The 18,851-nt window shown below is 54.9% G+C and overlaps 1 protein-coding gene across 19 annotated transcripts in view; it reads left to right on the top strand.

The window, feature by feature from the left end:
• LOC122385013 (rho guanine nucleotide exchange factor 11-like) overlaps nucleotides 1-18,851 on the top strand; it is a 146,743-nt gene that overhangs the window by 59,897 nt on the left and 67,995 nt on the right. For 10 of the 19 annotated variants that reach the window (XM_043372943.1, XM_043372936.1, XM_043372940.1 and 7 more), the window contains 9 exons: nucleotides 744-848; nucleotides 1,305-1,415; nucleotides 1,930-2,028; nucleotides 2,975-3,067; nucleotides 3,327-3,526; nucleotides 4,139-4,316; nucleotides 5,197-5,311; nucleotides 7,478-7,630; nucleotides 10,356-10,427. In XM_043372943.1, the coding sequence (XP_043228878.1) occupies nucleotides 744-848; nucleotides 1,305-1,415; nucleotides 1,930-2,028; nucleotides 2,975-3,067; nucleotides 3,327-3,526; nucleotides 4,139-4,316; nucleotides 5,197-5,311; nucleotides 7,478-7,630; nucleotides 10,356-10,427 (1,126 nt within the window). Of the gene's footprint in view, nucleotides 1-743; nucleotides 849-1,304; nucleotides 1,416-1,929; nucleotides 2,029-2,974; nucleotides 3,068-3,326; nucleotides 3,527-4,138; nucleotides 4,317-5,196; nucleotides 5,312-7,477; nucleotides 7,637-10,355; nucleotides 10,428-18,851 lie in introns of all 19 variants that reach the window. The other 9 variants (XM_043372929.1, XM_043372933.1, XM_043372931.1 and 6 more) reach the window with 1 other exon arrangement.

The following is an 18,851-nucleotide window of genomic DNA, read 5'->3' as shown; positions in this document are numbered from 1 at the left end:
TCCACGGCCGGCTGACGGCTGGCTGCCCACAGTTTGCCACGGCTGTGGGCGGCTGTGGCTGTGGAGCCACGGCTGCGGGGCGGCTAGGCTGTGGAAAATTGCAGCCGTGCAGAACTCTACTGAGCAGCGAGGTTGCCTCAGTACGAAATCGATTGTGTTGTGTAAGGTGCGCCGACTTCATTGCAATCATCGAGTGCACCATCTGACCGCCGAGCCCACGCCGGCCCACGCGGTGCCATTTTTCCGGCGTCGTCACGCGAAGTGCGGCCGGTGCACGGCCCGCCCAGGCCGCCGGCGGTGGCGGGGGCGGACCCCTGGGCGGCGGACCGGCCGACCGGCCCGGTGCGCGGGTTTCACATGGTGCTCGCCCCGATATCGGCCGGCACATCAGGGAAACTGGAGCGCGGAAATGTCGCCCGCCGTCGCCGCCGTCTTTGTCCTCGGCCGGGCTGAGCGCGCTGGGCGATGTGTGTATGTATGGGCGCTTTTCGCGATGTTGACGCGTCGCCACCTCCGACCTCTGCCCGGTGACTCTCGCTCGGTCCGCCACTCTCTCTGATCTGCGCGTGCGTGTCGCGTCGGCCGCTCACAGCTGTCCACTCAGCAGAAAACACGCGCCGATTGAGCTGTTGGCACGCTGTTGTTCTGTCTATCGCCGGCTGCAAGCGGCCAGTAGACGACTGACTGACCACACTGCCACCTAGCGGCGGTGATGTAACTCTAACTGTGCAACTGTCCGCCAGGTGTCTGCGACTGACACGTCTGGCTCCAGTCCCGGCATGGTGCAGCGGGTGAACCAGCCGCACATCATGTCCATAGAAGACGACGACCTCTCCGAACAGGAGTGTGTGAGTATATCGGGGACGGGGTTCCAGATCAGGGTAACGACAGTGAGACCCTCAACTAGAGCTGACTGTGGGCTGGTTGGGACCTGGAGTAGAGCAAGGGACATTGCATTATTGTAAACGAAAGCTTTACACAATTGTGAAAAGATGCGAATATTAAGAGGATACCAGCTGAAGGAATATGGTGAAATACTTGATTGACGTGTGCGTCGGCAACGTCCAGGCCAAATGTGAGCTAATGTCCGATAATGTGACCGGTGTCCACGCGTGTAGTCGGGTAGGAAGGTCGCGCTCCTTTATCAGATGTAGATTGACCTACCTGAAGCATACTGATGAGCCCACTGCCTTTCTCTGGGGCTGCCCTGAGACGTTGACCGTCTACCTATGTCACCGTGTCCCCGCTGTCCTCCAGTGACGTATTGCTGCCGTTCTCTGACGTCACCGATTGTCTGTTTTCAGGGTCAGGAGGACCACGGGCCTTTCAACAGTCTGAATAACCTGCTGCACGATCACGCTCACCTAGCTGTCTTTATGAATTATGTGATATCCAACTGCGATCCCTCGAGCCTGGTGAGTAGCGCCGGTCTTTGGCTGGCTCTAGTCTTGGGTGGGTTCGATAGGGCGACCTGGGTGAGGGGCAACTCGGGTCTGAGTCGTTATTAATTGCATTTGTTGAGAAACATTGTGTGGCTTTGAGTTGATACCTATAACAGGTTACGAGTGCCGTAGGGGATAACTGTAGTGTCATTTCGAGACAATTGGTCAGAGAACATTCTTATGTTTCAAAATGTGCTGGTGAGACTATTTATCCCATAAAGCCAGCTGTTGTGAGTTATGAATTGGTTGTTGACGCCATTTGTCCTGCTTTACGATTGTGTTTTGCCTCTCCACAACTGGATCCTGTGTGCTCCTTTATCCCACTGTCTCCGCCGCTGCTCCCGAGCCTGTTCACATGTGTCGGCACGCCTTGGCGACAGGTTTTGTGTCTGATTCTCGGCAGAGCAGGGATCCCTCTACCGAGTCAGCGCGTGCCGACGCGTCAGTACGTGACGATAACGCTGTTTGCTCCATTTGCGTGTTTCAGTTTTTCTACTTAATCAGTGATTTGTACAAAGAGGGCAATGCGAAGGATATGCGCCGCTGGGCGTATGAGATTCACTCCACTTTCTTGGTGCCTGATGCTGTAAGTACCGGGGGCATGCTGTTGCTTGATGAGCACCTATTTCACAGTATTGAGCATTTCATGGGTGCGTGGGATGATGGTGAGTGATGCCTGTCATTTTGTTACTAAGAAGCCGGGTATGTGTAAACGCACATATCTAGCCGTTTCATGGTATTCTGTAGATCGTTCGTTGATCATTGTTTAGCGATTTGTTCTGGAGATACATTTAGCGATCACTAGTGATGTGTAAGGTATTACATTCCAAAGTGTTCGCGCACTGGTTTCTTCATGTCGAACGAACCAAGCCACGCGCTGAAAACATGCAAGTGAATGCATGCCTTCTGCTAGCTGTAGCCAACCAAAATTTTGTCATGAGCTGCCAAACATCTTGTCACATTCGATCACCGCTTGGCTGGCCCTCACCCGCCGCCGTGTGTGGACGGCCGGGTGGCGGACAGGACCATAAAAGGACGCGGGCCATCCGCGAGTGTGCCGTCACGCGCCGTTGGCGGGCGGACGGCCTCACAGGGACGTCAGATAGGAATGTGGGACGTTCATGGAAGGACGTGACGGCGCGTTGGGACGTGGATGTGAGGGGTGCGAGACGTGGGGGCATGTGTGGCGAAAAGTCCGTCGGTGTAGGTGAATATTGGGAGACGGAATGAGGATATTCGTGATGATGTGTTTACTGTTTTGCCTGGCTGTGATGTAGTCAGAGGGTTATTTGCATAACTTCCTTGATGTTGGGCAAGGAAAGGTGTGAGTCATTTGAGACGTGCCATGAAACTGCTCAGCAGTGTAGAAAATTCGGAGTCGGCCCGTTTTGACCAGTTTGCTCAGGTATTTCCGTTTCAGTGGTGAGCTCAGTAAAAGTTTTGGCTGCTTGGCTAGTCCTTCAAACATGTATGATGTCGCGCTGCTTTGCACGACCATGAGAGTCTGACCGTCATCGTCTGTATGTTTTCAGGTGATGCGGGTTAATGGCATTGAGGAGGGTTCCCTACTGAAGATAGACGAGATTCTCCTCCGAGACTTGGACAAGGAGGAGAAACTGCGCACGGTGGGTGTCCGCTCCGACTGGCAGTCTGTCACACCAACCTAGTACCAACCATGGCCACTAAAGGGGCTTTTGTGTTCGGCTATCAGTGTTAACAGATGCTCGTACCGCATGTATACTTTGAAGCAAGTCATTTTTGGGGGGTTTATTTGGTACTGGTCGAAATGATTCATAAGCGGCCGGTGCTTCGCAATAACTATTTTCTGTCTGATGTGTTTCGTTTTCGCTACTTTAATGCACTCTCCGCGCTTGCCTATTCCAGATATTCCAGCGGGCACGGGCGCGAGCGCGAGAGGACATCAACGACCAGCTGGCCGATTTCCGCGGGAAGCGGACGGCCGGCCTGGGGGCCATGTTCGGCCCCAAGGACTCTGAACTGGAGGAGGCGCGGCACGACAAGGCGCGCGAGGGCCGCATCATCGAGGACGTGCTGGTCAAACTGCTGGAGACCGTACACCAGTCGTGAGTATAGGGGAGAAGGGTTGTTGGTCGCATCATTAGACGTGAGTGCAGGGAAAAAGGGTGTAGTGCTAGTATATGGGGACTGTCCAGTCATGAGTGCAAAAGGGGAGGAATAAGTGGGATGGGTTAAACTCGAGACCGTCTGTTCCAGCCGAGAATGCAGGGAGAGTGGTTGAATGGATCGGATCACCAGTCGTGAGTGCAGGGAGAGAGGGGTGAAGTGGTATGAAGTTGGTGTCGAGACTGTACACCCAGCATTCAGTTGGGGACAAGGGCTGAACTGGTACGGGATTAACTCGAGAACACCTATCGAAACTCAACCAGTTTGTTGGTCTGTGTTAACTGTTAGGAGTAGTGGAGGGGCATGGAGCATATGCGATAAGCATGTCTATACTGGTGGCTTTTGGAAGTTCGACTTTCATAGTTTTGTAGGTGTGGTGGTTGAACGCATTTGGCTCTAATGGGGTCATGGTTGCTGGAAATGCTGGATACTGTTTTCCAGTTCGTCTTAATGTCGACACCCCTCGCCCTGTCATGGTATGCCTCTCTCCACGTGTCAGTCTATCCCTTTGGCTGCGCTTGTGCTGACCTCTACCTGACCCGGTCCGACAGCTCTGAGCTGGAGAACGCCTCTGAGCAGACGCAGACCCAGGCGTCCAGCTTGGCCACCATCCTCTACAAGTACTTCAACTACCGCAGTCCCAGCCTGCAGCAGATCGTCGAGAGCTGCCCCCTGTTCGTCTCCAAGGAGCGCTCCTTCAAGTCCAAACTGCTCAACAGGCATAAAAAGGTGCGTCGAATCGCAGTTATGCGATGATTTGCTAGGATTATCGGAGGTTATCGGCCTGGAAAGCCGCTTTTGGCAGCGATTCTGTATTGCATCAGGTCGTAAAGACGGCTATATCTGTATATTCGTGAATGTCATTCCATGTCCCAGCCCCAGGTCAGCGCATATTTATGTAGTTAACGTTTCCGGCCTGATACACTTATGATGCGTTTACGAGTAAGATGATGGCAAATATATTATCTAATATGCGCTTATATGTCCTGAGACGCGTGGGAGTATGGAGTATTGATACCGTGACATTTACCAAACAAAACAAATTGTATGAGTCGGCGTGGTACTCCGGTATTCCCTAATTCTCTTGTCACTGATATGTGTTCCAAAATGCCTCGTTTGACTGAGATTGCCTTCGGTTGTGGGTGGTGGCATTTACTAGGATGTCAGTCGCTCGTGAAGTGACGTCCATTTACTGATGGTATTTTGAGACGGCCCACGCCAGAGGGATCGTCGTGGAGGCTTCATCCCACGCAATACTCTTGCTTACGTGCTTACCGAACCAGACTCGAGGCTAATCAATATCATGTCACTAATGTAGTTTTCTTTTGAGATATGGAGTCCTTATCATGTCACACGTACGGTATGTCAATTACATAAGAGCCGATTGTAGTGCATATGAGCCCGGTATGGTGCGGATCTACGTGCTACTTTCATGTCTTATCTTTTGCTTAATTTATATACTGCCAAATAATATATGGTATATCCCAAACCTACCCTTTACCGGTCTCATTGTTGCCAGTTGTCTGTAACACGCGGGTGTTAGTAACACCCCATTGTGCGTCATACTCTTGCAGCTGACGAACTCTCCCCATATTCTGCCTGTTCTTAGCCGCCGGTGGTGCGTGGTCACCAGTTCCAGCTGCACCAGTACTACATCGTCACTGCCTGTAACGCCTGCCAGGACTCGATCCGCGGCATCAGCCCGCAGGGATACCAGTGCGCCCGTGAGTACCCTATCCGCAATAGCAACCACCTACTTGAGCGCCCGTACTGAGTACTCTATCCGAGGCATCGACCCCCTACCATAGCGCCCTTGAGTACCCTACCGGCGGTATATTAATTCCCAGGGATACCATTGCGCACGTGAGTGCCCTTCCCGTGGTATAGTCAGCAGGAATACCACTGCGCTCGCGAGTACAGCCTGCTAGCCGGCACGGCTGGGTCTGGGGCTGTGCGAAGTGCATGGGACAAAGTGAAAGTCGAATGTTGCCACCCGATGTTTCTATATACTTTTTGTCATGTGACAGGTAACGTAGCTATTGGGTTGAGAGTAGTAATGATACCCATTGGCAGGTTGTGTCATACGTTGATGGGTAGGTAATAGGTATTTCCCGAGAGTCATGTTAATGTAGCGTGTTCGGTTCGTCCGCTGTGCTTTGTGTTCTCTGGCTGGCGGCTGATACAATTTTACGGTACGCTGTCCGCTTACCCGTCCTTTCACCTTTCCCAGCGTATGTGGGCACCACTAACCTTTAAAGACTCAGGGTCGTCTGTTTGTCCTCCACTAGCCGGATCATGCGTCGGACCTGAGGAATAATACTGCAGGCTAGGGGGCTTAGCTACCATTTGTATGTTGAAGATCGGCCATGATCTCAGCTGCCTGTGGCTGAGCAGCTCGTTACGAGCGGAAGTCCTCCGATATTGATCGTACGCCCGTAGAGCACCTAGCTGGGATATCCCGGGCCCAATCGGAGGTTATTCTGTGCTCGTTTCCTCTCCCGCTCCGCTGTATCTGGGGTTATAGCCGGCTGGCCAGCCCGGCTAGAGCTGCTGAGGACGCATTTAGCCGCGGCTGGGCCGCGGTGTCACGATTAGGTGGCTAGCGACCGACCGGCCGGCCGGCTTACCCGGTGTTGCGAGGTGGGCCCTTCCTCAACTCCACTGGGAATGTCTGTGTGCATAGGTCACGCCTAGAACTCGTAGCCATTTCTCATCGTTACACGGAACCGCGACTTGCTGGCGTGAAGCGTGCCTTGGTTGAACCAGGACGTGGAAGCGGGTTGCCAACCGGTGAATAACTCTTGTTACTGTGGCTGTGGTTGCTGGGCATCCACTGCACACGCAGATAACTTGTGGACGGTGGTAAGGCAGTCTGAAGTATCTGCAGCTTTTAAGTATTCCTATGACCCCTCTCATCCTGAACCACTGATTCCGTACCAGACACGGGCGTCCTTGACCGTGCCAGACAGCGTGGGACGAACCGGGCGGTGGTTCACGGGCCGTTTGTCTTTATAGTTCGGCGACAGACCCTCCCTATGTTAGAGCGGGGAAGAATGCGTTTGATTCACGGTACTTTGGGGCGGGTGAGTGGGATGGTCTGGCGGTGCGGAATGTTAGGTCGGTGGGCGTGTGTACCAGCTGGTGGATAGGCAATGTAGGCAGTCTGTGTGAAGGTTAGTGTGTCAGTGGGGCAGAGATCAGCTGGGTTGGATCTGGCTACCGGAACTGCATAATGGTGAAGGATGTTCCAGTGGCTATGGATAACGGTTCGGAAATGCAGTCAAGTCCATGATCAAAATGTATCTCACTGTATTACAAAAATGATCAAGCTCCAGACAGGGTCTTATGAACGCTGATGCCCGTGGTGGGGGAGAGGTTAGACAGCCCAGTGCTCTCACTTCCTATACTCCATATGCGACCTGTCAGTTGCATCGCTAGAGTAGAAGGACATCACAGCGATGTGCAGGAGGCTCTCGGGCGTGGCAGCATTGCCATGAATTTTCTCACCGTGAGAATACTGTTACTAGCTGCACAAACTAACCAGATTGGCTCTCACACCAATGAGACGATAGCAGGGGACGTGTGAGTGCACGCTCTGACATCGCGCCGACTCCACTGCTCAGGGTTCATGAACCGGCTCGATCTCTGGAAGACCTGGTCCGTGGGTAATTGGACGGGGATTAAATCGGCGTGTGTGTAATCTGGGCCAGGATTATACCCGGCGTGGGGCACTGTCGACGCTAAATGGTCGAGTCTAATCGTCCGACGGGAGCGTGGCGTCTTCCCTCCCCGTGTCCTTGACCCCTTGTATTACAGTGTGTAATGTGTTTGACTGTGTCTTATTGTGGGTGTGGTGTATGCGTTACATGACGCTTGTATTCTCGCCGCAGACTGTGAGATGAACATCCACAAGGCGTGCCTGCGAACTGTGGAGGAACAGTGTGTGGGCGCCATCCCGCGCCGCGGCGGCGACAAGATCAGCAACCTCATGGCCAAAATAATGCCCGAACAGAGGAAGAAGACGGGCAACAGCTTCAACCTAGGTCAGAGTGAGTTGAACGACGCTGTCTGGAACAGAGGTGCTGGTCCCAGACAAATGTTTCTAGTGTCACTACATAGATTAGTATTAGTAGATGAATGAATGATTTGGTAACTCGTTTTTCGTAGTTATTCCTCTTTGGGGAGTATAGTAAGTTATTAGTTCGCTTCTAGCCATTCTTCGATTAATTGTGTTGTCGCCTGGTCTGAAGTGCCCGTAGAGTGTAGATGCAATATTGTATGCTCTTGCTCTTTTGTGGAACCTCAAATACCACATGCATGTGCTACTTACCCTCCTAGCGATGTCAACCTTTCAACATTGGAGATCTCGTTTCTAGATTGATAATGACCTTTACAGCCAAAGGGACTCAGCAACATGAGACCACACCGCACTGCCTCCCTCCGTTGATGTAATGTATCCTGCCGGGACCTAATTAATTCACTCGTCTTGGAACTGTTGCCGCTGGCTTAGACTCCGCTCCATACTGTCAGCCCTCCGCTGCTGAGCCTCAGTGTATGCCAGAGGCGCGTCCTTAGGGTCTCCAGTCCCGAGGGATCGATGGTTGACACCGGTCGTGTTCTGCGAACGAGGCACCTTCGCAATCGACCGACTGACAGCGCGGCGTGTGTGCCGGCTGAATCTGGGATGACGCGGCCAGAGGAGGACACGGATAGGTCGGGGCGCAGGGAAACAGGCGGGACGAAGACGACTGGGGCAAGGGGATGGATGGGTCGGGATACAGCGAGACAGACAGACTCTCGGAGACAGACAGCCAGTATCTCGGTGACTTTCGGAGAAACTGATACAAATTGACAGTGATGTGTCCACTGATATACGCATTGGCCGATGAATATCAGTCGTACAGTGATGTAACTATCAATCCGTGCAGTTATTGAGCGCCGCTCGGCGGCTGGCTATTGGTCAATGTCGTTGCAGTCATTTGCCTTACAAATGACCGTCTACTGCAGCCCTTTGGAGGCTTCGGCACCGAGGGGTTGGGGTTTCTCTCGATGGTGGGCCGTACCACCGAGACACTTCTCTTGACTGACGGTGGCTAGGAAAAGGAAAAGGGTTGAGTCACATATTCATAGTTTCAGTTTCCATGCAACCTGGGGGACGCGGCCTTTAGGGACTGGTGCATGCTGAATGGTTTTATGAGTGGTTTATCATTGTGACTGCGGGGTTGATGCCCATTTCTGGTTTGCAATGGTGGGACAGTGTAAGTGTGACGGTGGACGGTGGGACACACTTTGTGAGACGGTAGTGTGCTGTCCGTGTGAGGGTGGGTTCGTTCGGGCCTCTGTTCATGGTCTGACCGGGTCGCCTCTCGCCCCGCTGCGGCCCAGACGGAGTGTTCAGTGTTCAGTTGGTGGGATGGTGGGTTACTATGACGGATAGTGGAGTGGACGTCCCACTGTGTTCAGTCTGACCGGGTCGCCTCTCGCCCCGCCGCGCCCCAGTTCAGTGTTCAGTTGGTGGGACGGTGGGTTAGTTAGTGTTTGGTGGGTAGTGGAGTGGACGTCCCACTGTGTTCAGTCTGACCGGGTCGCCTCTTACCCCGCTGCGGCCCAGACGTGTTCAGTTGGTGGGATTATGGGTTAGTGTAACTATGGTGGGCGGTGGGGTGGTCGTCCCACCGTGTTCAGTCTGACCGGGTCGCCTCTCGCCCCGCCGCGGCCCAGACGGAGTGTTCATCATCTATCCTCCCGTGGCGCCCGCCCACGGAGTTGGCTCCGGTAAGCCGGCCGAACGGCGGCGGTGTGGTCGATGACGTCATCGTGACGTCACGCTAGCACAGCACCCCGCGGAGGCTGCCGTCCTTTAGTGTAACTGACAGTGTATCAGACAGAGCGCTGGTCACCGTGTGTACAAAATCACACGGCCCGAGATGTGTCGCACAGAGCAGTGCACTGTTTATCAGTCTCAAAATTTTTATTTCGGTTATTTTGATGCAAATTAGGACGTGCTTTTGGTGTGTTTGGTTGTTCACGAATAAGCTTAGCACCGCCTTTTTTATTTTGACACGCTGTCACACAAAGGATATTTATATTCATTGAGCTTTGGTGTCAACATCTCAATAACTGCTTGCCTGTAAATTCACCGGTGTGCTCGCTTAGTTTTATTTCGCCATGAGCCGCAATCACTCTGCCTTCGGTCCCTTGATTGATTCACTTTGCTGTTAGACGTGGACGAGGGAGTGTGTGCAGTACGAATGGTAAATGCGAACGGGCTACATGGCGTGAGTCAGGCTGACAAGAGCTAGGACCTGTCGTCAGCCCGCTTGTTCACTGTTCTGCTTGCTTGTACGGTTGCTTGTTTATTTGCTAGTTGTTGCGATTGATGTGCCTGTAGGGATGTTACTGGGGTTAGGTCGCAGCGATGTAGTCTTTGTTAGGTTTTATGCGACAGTTACCATAGCTTTGACCGTTTGTGTGTTTGAAAGAGAAAATGATAACTCTGGTTAGTCTGTCAGTACTCAATTTCAGCACCGTCTGGACAAGTGTGTGAATCGATACCTATTATCACTCTGTGACCTGTGACCTAAGTTGACCCTGTGACTGTTTACCTCAATGAATTCATGTTTTGCAGCCTATGATTGCACCCTTGACATGAACTATGACCATATGACCCTGTGAGTTGTGACCTCATGACCCTTAGACATATTGGCTATGACTTACCCGTGACCTTCTGAACTATGACCCGCTGACCTGACCGGCGTCGTGTTTCAGGCGACCGGTCCAAGAGGACGAGGGACGACTCACCGGACCAGGCGATTGCCGAGACCGACCCGGGCGCGTCTGGTGAGTACCGAGTGTTCCTCTCTCTCTCTCTCTCTCTCTCTCTCTCTCTCTCTCTCTCTCTCTCTCTCTCTCTCTCTCTCTCTCTCTCTCTCTCTCTCTCTCTCTCTCTCTCTCTCTCTCTCTCTCTCTCTCTCTCTCTCTCTCTCTCTCTCCTCTCTCTCTCTCTCTCTCTCTCTCTCTCTCTCTCTCTCTCTCTCTCTCTCTCTCTCTCTCTCTCTCTCTCTCTCTCTCTCTCTCTCTCTCTCTCTCTCTCTCTCTCTCTCTCTCTCTCTCTCTCTCTCTCTCTCTCTCTCTCTCTCTCTCTCTCTCTCTCTCTCTCTCTCTCTCTCTCTCTCTCTCTCTCTCTCTCTCTCTCTCTCTCTCTCTCTCTCTCTCTCTCTCTCTCTCTCTCTCTCTCTCTCTCTCTCTCTCTCTCTCTCTCTCTCTCTCTCTCTCTCTCTCTCTCTCTCTCTCTCTCTCTCTCTCTCTCTCTCTCTCTCTCTCTCTCTCTCTCTCTCTCTCTCTCTCTCTCTCTCTCTCTCTCTCTCCTCTCCCTCTCCCCTCTCTCTCCCTCTCTTCTCTCTCTCCTCCTCTCGCATCCTCTCGCCTCTTCTAGATGTCACTCTCCCCCCTCTCGTTCCCGGTGATGGCCTCTGTGCGTGAGTGTTCTGTCAGTTTGATGTTCAATATCCATCGCCGGCGGATGTGGGAATAATGTAGGTAGGAGGTTTGTGCGTCATAGAATCAATGAACCGCACTGAACCGGAACGTGGAGTGGGACAGTGTTTCCCCTGGCCGCGTTTGAAGCGACTTCTTGTGGTTGGTATTTATTAGCAAGGTGTTTTATGACGTAGATGGTGGTTTACCTCGGGCTTAACAGATTATACGCGTGACGTGCTGAGTGGGCGACCGTTGAGTTGGAGTTTGAGAGTGCTTCTTTGCTACCGTTGATAAGTCAGGTGTGAAATGAATCCGGCTTGTTGATTTGTAAGGCGTCTTACCGCGGTGGGGCGTCATAATACTGAGGGTGCTTACTGCTTACCCTCGGACGACCTCCTGAATGGAGTCATTGGATTGATCGGATATCCGATCCCAAAAACTTAGTTGTATACTTTTCGAGCTGCAGCTATTTCACTCCTGTGTGCATTTCATACTTTATCTTTTAGAAATGTTTGAGCATTGATTATATCAGCTTCCGGCGGTCATGCCGGAATATCGAAACGCTTTCGCATATGCAAAAAATAGGCGAGTGACATGAGACTATCCGGTCATATTCATGTTAAAGTGGATGGTTTGTTCAGCGTTGCTCATCGGGGCAGCCTGAATGGGGGATATGAAAGACACTCAGCCTAGATACAGGCCAAAAATGCAAGTGTGTTTTGCAGGGATGCTCCGTTTGTTTGTCATTACCAAGCATTAGACTAATGACGGGCTTACATTTCCTTTCTTGACATTTATTTAATGTATGTTTGTGTTTGGAGCTTTCACCACAGATATATGGGCAAATAAATCGCTTCACAAACGGATTTGATGTTGAGCATTGGTCGCTAATCCAATTTTAATGCCTATTTGTTTGACTCAGGTATTTGGGGTAATTGATCGCAGTTCACCGACAACTCCAGATGCATTAAAAAGCGCAACTGTTGCCTGTCTTGCTGTAGTTCCCCATCGTTTCTCGGTGTGGTATCTCTACGCTTTGTCTTATATTCATAAGAGCTGGAACGTGAGCAGAATGACTTTTCATATGAAACTTAGAGTGAGAGAACTTCTCGCTATAATTACGAAAGCTCTGTTTCTGGGAAACAGCTGACTGTCGCCACAGCAGCGTTGTTGAGCAGGTCGGTTGGCGGTGTCTGCGGCCGCCCTTCGTTTCCTTTTTTGCCGCCAATCCGGGGAAGTGTCTCCATCTCGGCGTCGTTAGCGAATGTCAGGTAGGAGGGCCGCTGAAGGACAAGGCCATAACGAAGAAGGCCGGTGTGTGGGCGAGCCGGGCGGACGAACCGAGGCCGGGGCGCTGCTCGCCGGACAGACGCTCCTGTGTGAATGGAAGCATGACCTGAGCTGAGACCGCCAGTGCCCAGTGGCTGCGGCGACGTACACTCGGGGGCAGATTGATGTTCCACCACTCCCTACCCATCGGGCTCCCATGGCTCCCGCACTGGCTGCTGTCAGTGGCAGGACTGGCAGCACTGGCATTGGCAGGCAGTGCTGAGCAGTGCTGAGGGCAGGCAACACTGGCAGCAGCCACTGCTGATCCATGGGAGCCCGATGGGTAGGGAATGGTGGAACATCAATCTGCCCCCGAGTGTACCGTAAGGTACGTCGCCAGTGGGGCTATTTGAGACAGTATTTAAAATTGTTATAAAATAAAAACCGTTTGAAATGTATGCTTAATTTTTGCTCAGGCGAGTTACTGCTCGGTTCCACACCTTCCTGAGCAAAAATATCTCATAAAAATCAAACGCTCTTCATTTTATAGCGATTTTAAATACTGTCTCAAATAGCCCCACTGTCTCAAATAGCCCCACTTTACGGTACTCATATCTGCGGTCGCTGTTGCGGTGTTCGATGATCTACGGCCAACGCCGGGCCGCGTGCTCGCCACGTGAGCCTTCGCCGAGTTCACGGCACATTGGAGCGCCACCGGCTCGATTCCCACGCACCAGGCAGCCGGAGACCGGAGCCGGCCGGTGCCGCGTGGAGACCGCCGATCAGACAGGCCGCCCGTTATTTATAGTTGGCACTTCGATCGTCCATTGTGCGCGTCCGATTGGCGTTGTTTATTTCACTGCGGCTGGTCTGCTGGATGTCTGCTCTCCGGGGAGTGAATGGCGGTGAGGTGGCCGCCGGTCACGTCCCACCCGCGTCAGACCAGCTAATTAGACACGATCTGACCCCGCCTGACCGTGCTGTCCCTCCCTCCACGTGCCTGTGAATGTGAAATATTTGACCGGCCACACGGCGAGGACAAGGTCGTCGCGCGCCGGCCGCGGCCCACGCCCGCTCGCTCGGGGTCGTGTGTCGAGATCGTGTGTCGGTTCAGACTGCCGGTGTCGCCCCAGGAGGGGGAGGGTCGCCGCTGTCACCATCGGTCATCTTAGCACGCCCAGCGAGAGTCGGAGAACGGTCGACACGGACGGACGCGCACGGCGCCTCTCCATGAGGTGGGCGGACGGCCTCAAGCGTGGTGGAGACTCGGGGTCACTCCAGGTATCCTGAGGTCGCCTCGCCTTGTGTCGGACAGTCCCGCGAGTGACCCAGTGTGGGGCTAGATATAATGACTGGGAACTTACGCTCACGAGCATGGGTATGAAAACCAACCCAAACACGGGACGGTGCCGCCTCAGGTTCCCGACATATGATGCCATACCTGTGTGCCGCGTTTCGGTTTTATGTCGAGTCGTCAGGTGAAAGGACAATCTGAGAATTCTTGGCAGGTTTCGGTCATGCCCGCAGGCACTTAGCGTGCGGCGCGGGGCTATGCGTCTTGGTCTACAGGGGTGGCTGTCAGGTGACGGGACTTTCAGTCGAGTCGTTCAGCCAAGGCAGTCGGTAATTTGTTCGTTTTATAACCAGCCTGCCGGTTCAGTTTGGAAGACGCGGTGTTCGTGTTGAACAGACGTTTGTTTCCCTGCGGCAGGGACTGCCGTGGAACTAGCGCTACTCGCGTGTATGAGCCTTGGGGCGGTTTGCAAGTCGCAATTCTTTTATTACATAAAACGCTGTCTAATCAAGCTGTGCTAGAAGTAGAATCAAGGAATATAAGCATAGCGCCATAGTATTCCTTATGCTTTTCTATTTTAATACTGATTTGATTCCCTTCATAAAACAGAAAACTTCTCAAACTTAGGGCTGGCTTAGACCAAAAACGGGTGCTCAGGGTGACTAAAAACAGCCTTTTAGTTCAACACTTCGCGGCTGCCAGGAAACGGCCCGCGCCACACGGGCGCGAAACACGCTGTATCTCAGTGCGCGCAGACGTATCGTCAGCGTCTGGCCGGAGCCTCGCCGCCGCCGGGTTTCATCATTGGATGTCGGCACGCCGTTTGGCCGGCCGCACCGTTACAGTGAGGATTGGCAGTCGGCGGCGGCGGGCCGGGTGTGACCCCGCAGGGCGCGGAGGCCGGCTACGGGCGGACGGGGGCCGCGGTGTACACAACAGCGCCGCCCCGGGCTGGATATCGAGCGGGCACGGTCACAGCGGGTGGACACGGTACGGAGGGCCATGGGCAGGAACGGAGCGGCTGGCGGCCGGGCTGTGGGTCGTGCGGTGTTGGGCCGTGGCTGTCTGCTGTGCCACCCTTGGCCGGCCGTGCTGCGGTGGGTCGTACAGCGGGGTGCGTCCGCTCTGATTTCGCGACACGTACCGGCGCCGCCGCCTGCTGTCTTGTCTTGTCGCACTGATTGCCCGACACGTTCCTGGAAAACTGGACCGACGCCGCTCGGAGCACTTCCTCATCTCGGTGGTTTACGCCGAGCGGACCGCAGCGCTCCGTTTGTGTCTGAGGAAGACGCCAGTGTCGCGGCCACCCGCTGCGCCGACCGACGCCACGGTCACGGCACCTGGCCATGAGGGGTGACATATATGGAGTCGGCCGGGCTGGCCGTCGAGGCTGACTGTGCGTGCGGGGTGCCGGACGGCGCAGGGTGGAGCCGCGCCGCCGCCGCCGCCGCCGCCGCCGCCGCCCGCTCTCTCTCGGCTCGGCGCCGAGCGGAGGCACTCGCTGCGCGGCGGTCGCTATCAGCCGCCGCCAGTGTATACAGTGGGCTCGTCGGAAGACGGCGCGTGTGCAGCTCGCTCGGCCGGCCCAGGGCGGAGCCGCCGCGCCGCCGGCACTCTGACCTTGCCCGCTCTCCGCGCGCAGCGTGCGCCGGACGCCGCCGCCGCCGCCGCCGCCGCGGGTCGGTCGGTCGGCCAGTGTCCTCCGTGGTCCAGCAGTGTGGTGGTTCGACAGTGAACGTCGCTGCCATCGTCGAACGACAGCCGTGACCTGGCGCGGGTCGCCGCCGCCGCCGCCGGCGCCTCGATTAATTAGCTGCTGAGTTGGTGTGCGCACTGTAATCAAAAGCTGGCCCACCGCGGCGGCCCTATTTTTATCAGTGATCGGCGACCGGTGCTGGCACCGCGCGCCCTCCGCCGCCGCCGCCGCCGCCGAGTCGCGTCGCTGCCGGTGCAATTAAGTGAGTGGGGGCTGGGTCGGGTCTGCGGCGCTGCTGCAGCCGGCCAGCAGCGGCTGGGCCGGCTGATTGGTGGCCGGCGGGCTAACGCAGGGCCGCGCTGCGTGCGCCCGCCCGTCACCGCCCCATGGAGGAGCCGGCGGCGCCGTGTCGCGCCTCGCCCGCCACCCAGCTCCGGCGCAACAACAGCCTCAAACGCCTGCTGAAACGCTGGGGCTCGCCAGGTGGGTCGGTGGGGAGAGGGGTGGGGCGGTCAGCTGATCGACAATGTCGGACCGGACGGGGTGGGGAGGGGCAATGATGCCGGGTGCAGTGTGAGAGGCGGGGGGAAGACGAACGCTGGTCAACGATGACTGGAGAAGGATGGGCTAATTCGTAAATGCGAAGCATGGGATCGACCCTTGGTCGGTGTATGGTTTCCTCGAACATTTGTAGGGAAATGTTTTACTTATTCATTACATTGTTGATTTCAACCTGCCCTTGGAACGAATGAAGAGTAAAGATGTGCGTGAAGCGACGCTTCCAAACGTGTTATTGCTTGTCACTCATTTCAAATATTCAAAGCTATCATCGTGACCAGTTGATTTAGCTCCAATCTTCCCATGTTGTCATTGTAAGCTGAGAGCAAACATAGCATCGCGTTTGTAAAAACGGTCACTTGGTAAGTGGGAAACAGCCCTCGCGTTATTTGTCGTCGGCCGTGCTATCTGTGTACCTGGTCGTGCTATCGTCGTGTCCCCATCTGGCGCGGTGTATTTGGCGTTCGTCTGTGGTGGCTACCACGTCAGCGACCGGTGTGGGCAGCGGCTTTTGGCGTCGGTCGGGCTCAGACGTGCCGATCATCGGCAATCAATCGCCCTGACGACACGAACGGATCGCCTGAGGGGCGGCTGCGAGGCACCTTTGAGCGCGGCCGGGCGCTCAGTCTGGCGGCCGGGCGCGCACGGCGAGCTCTGTTCGACTAATGACCGACAGGTCATGTGAATGGCGGCCGTGTCGTCACTGGTGTGCCGCCGACCGCCCCCGACGCCGCTGCTCATAAACAGAGCCGTGGCGCCGAGCGGCGGCCGTCGCCCGCTGACAGCCCACTGACCAGCCGCCGCTGACAGATTGCACTGGACACGGTGATTGGTGTCTGGAGCTGTACGGTCGTCCGTACACAAACGCTGGCTGTCTGGGGGTCAGTGGGTCGATAGGTACAGGGACTAGGCTGTTTGGAAAGTTGGTAAACGCTGCGCAGAAACTCAGTACTCAGGCAAGACAATATCCAATGATGGAAGTTCCTTGCGCAACTTCAGACCAGACTAGCTTCAGCCTTCAGTTCTATGCAGTTTCGCTCGCAAACTCCAATGTCAATTTGAAACATCTACAATGTTTTGCAGTTCACTAACCTCGGCTTGACCTAAGCAGCACGCATGCTGTTGGGTAAACACTTGCGCAGACTATTTACTCTGTCAGCCCAGTAATTGGACTGGATCTTGGCTTGTTGGTTTGATCGTTTGATACTTGGCCTGTGTCTAGTTTTGTCAATTCAGTACTGGAGTCGAGCTCTTTTCAACAGCGCAGCATTCATACTGTTCCTTGGTTGAGCAGACTGCTAATTAGACTGAACCTAGGGTATGTTAGCTCCGTGGTTACGCCGAACCTAGGTAGGATGCTGTACTCAGAATCTAAGTTCGATGCTCGTCCGTGTGTCGGCCGCTCCAGTCAGACTCTGCCTACTGCGAACGTCCTCTCTGGTTTGACGGATGTTCCTCGAACCGAGACGTGCGGCGTCTCTGCAGCCGGTGATTACAAGATGGACGACTTGTTGACGCGCTTCTTGGACAATATTGGAGGGATTCGCTTCACTGAAACGCTGCCCTCGTGTGTGGTGCACTCCGTTTGTAAGGAAGAATAGAGTGGCGAGGGGAAGTCACCAATGAATCGCTGGCTCTCTGTAGAAACACTGCCGTCGCTCCCGTTCATTCCGTGCAGATGTCGTAAACGATCGTGCAGTCGGCGAATGTAAACCTCCGACCGGCCGCGGCGCCCGACCTGGGCCAATTCGACCGGCCAACTGGCGATAATATACCCCCGATATCGACCAGTCGGCTGGCCTGGGACGATTTGACCAGGCGATTATGAAACTCTGATGCCGCTTGCCGGCTGACCTGCCCCAGTGTGACTGAGCAGCTTGGCTCAAATCCCGGACGCACCCAACCGGCCAACCTGGGCCAATTCACGTCCGCCGGCGAATCAGTAACTTATCCGCATACATATTCAGAGTGCACAATATTTTATTCATGGAGTCGCTGAAAGTTTCTGAGCCACCGGATCTCTGTGAAACGTGGTAGGTTAGAAAACGGCACCAAACAGTGAGGTCACCTTGGGATTCGCTGACAGTCGTCATCAACTTTCTCAAACGCAAAATCGGTTGCTAGGGCCACGGCTTTACTCAAGTGAAGCTCGTGCCGTCGACCCTTGTCCCGCGGACTGAACAAAACGGGCGTGGCGCCTTTCATCACCGGCATTTCCCCTGGATCATTGGGAGTCGGCGTGTTTATCACTGGGGCAGCGTGCCAGCGCCGTGGCTCGTTCGGCTCGTCTGCCGCCGCCCGGCGACCGTGATCGGGCGTCACGAGCTAGCCCAGTCAGCTGGGACCCCCGTACGATGGGCGGTAGAAATCAACTGGGACCCCGAGTACGTTTGTACCAATCAGCTGGGACCAGAGGTCATAATCCATCGGTAGAGCGCTGTCCACTGGGACCCGGCATCCTTGTAATCATCAGTCGGTACAGTAGACCACTCAGCTGGGACCCTGCGTGCACCTGTGGCCGCCTGCCGTTGTCGAATGCAGTACAGCACGGTTATACTCACGACGCTTTACCACCGTACTGTACTAGCGACCGTGAGTAGCCTCCGTGGCGGTTACGTCGTCGTCCCGGACTCGGGTCCCGGTCTGACCGCCCACCAGATCCGGTCGCCGCCCGGCCTGTCGAGCGATGAAGTGCCGAGCGGACCGACCCGCCCGACGACGCCCCTTCTTGATGGAGCCGCGCCACTAGGCCGTCATTTTATTGTCGGCCGATGGGAGGTGACGCCCCCGTGGACGGGAGGCGGGAGCGTCATTGGCGGGATCGGGGATCGGTGACCCTCTGCATCCAGCGTCACATGAGACGGCCTTGGACAATACCGGACAGTGGCAGAGAGACGGCAGCTATGGCCTAGGTGGTCGGTTTTATCTTGTTTAATGTTGGTTTTATCTCTGTTTCATGTTGATTTAT

The sequence above is a fragment of the Amphibalanus amphitrite genome, unplaced genomic scaffold, assembly GCF_019059575.1.
Source record: "Amphibalanus amphitrite isolate SeventyFive unplaced genomic scaffold, NRLGWU_Aamphi_draft 000205F_arrow, whole genome shotgun sequence".
Taxonomy (NCBI): domain Eukaryota; kingdom Metazoa; phylum Arthropoda; class Thecostraca; order Balanomorpha; family Balanidae; genus Amphibalanus; species Amphibalanus amphitrite.
Note: the sequence above shows the minus strand (reverse complement) of the source record. Positions and strands in the feature narration are given on the sequence as shown.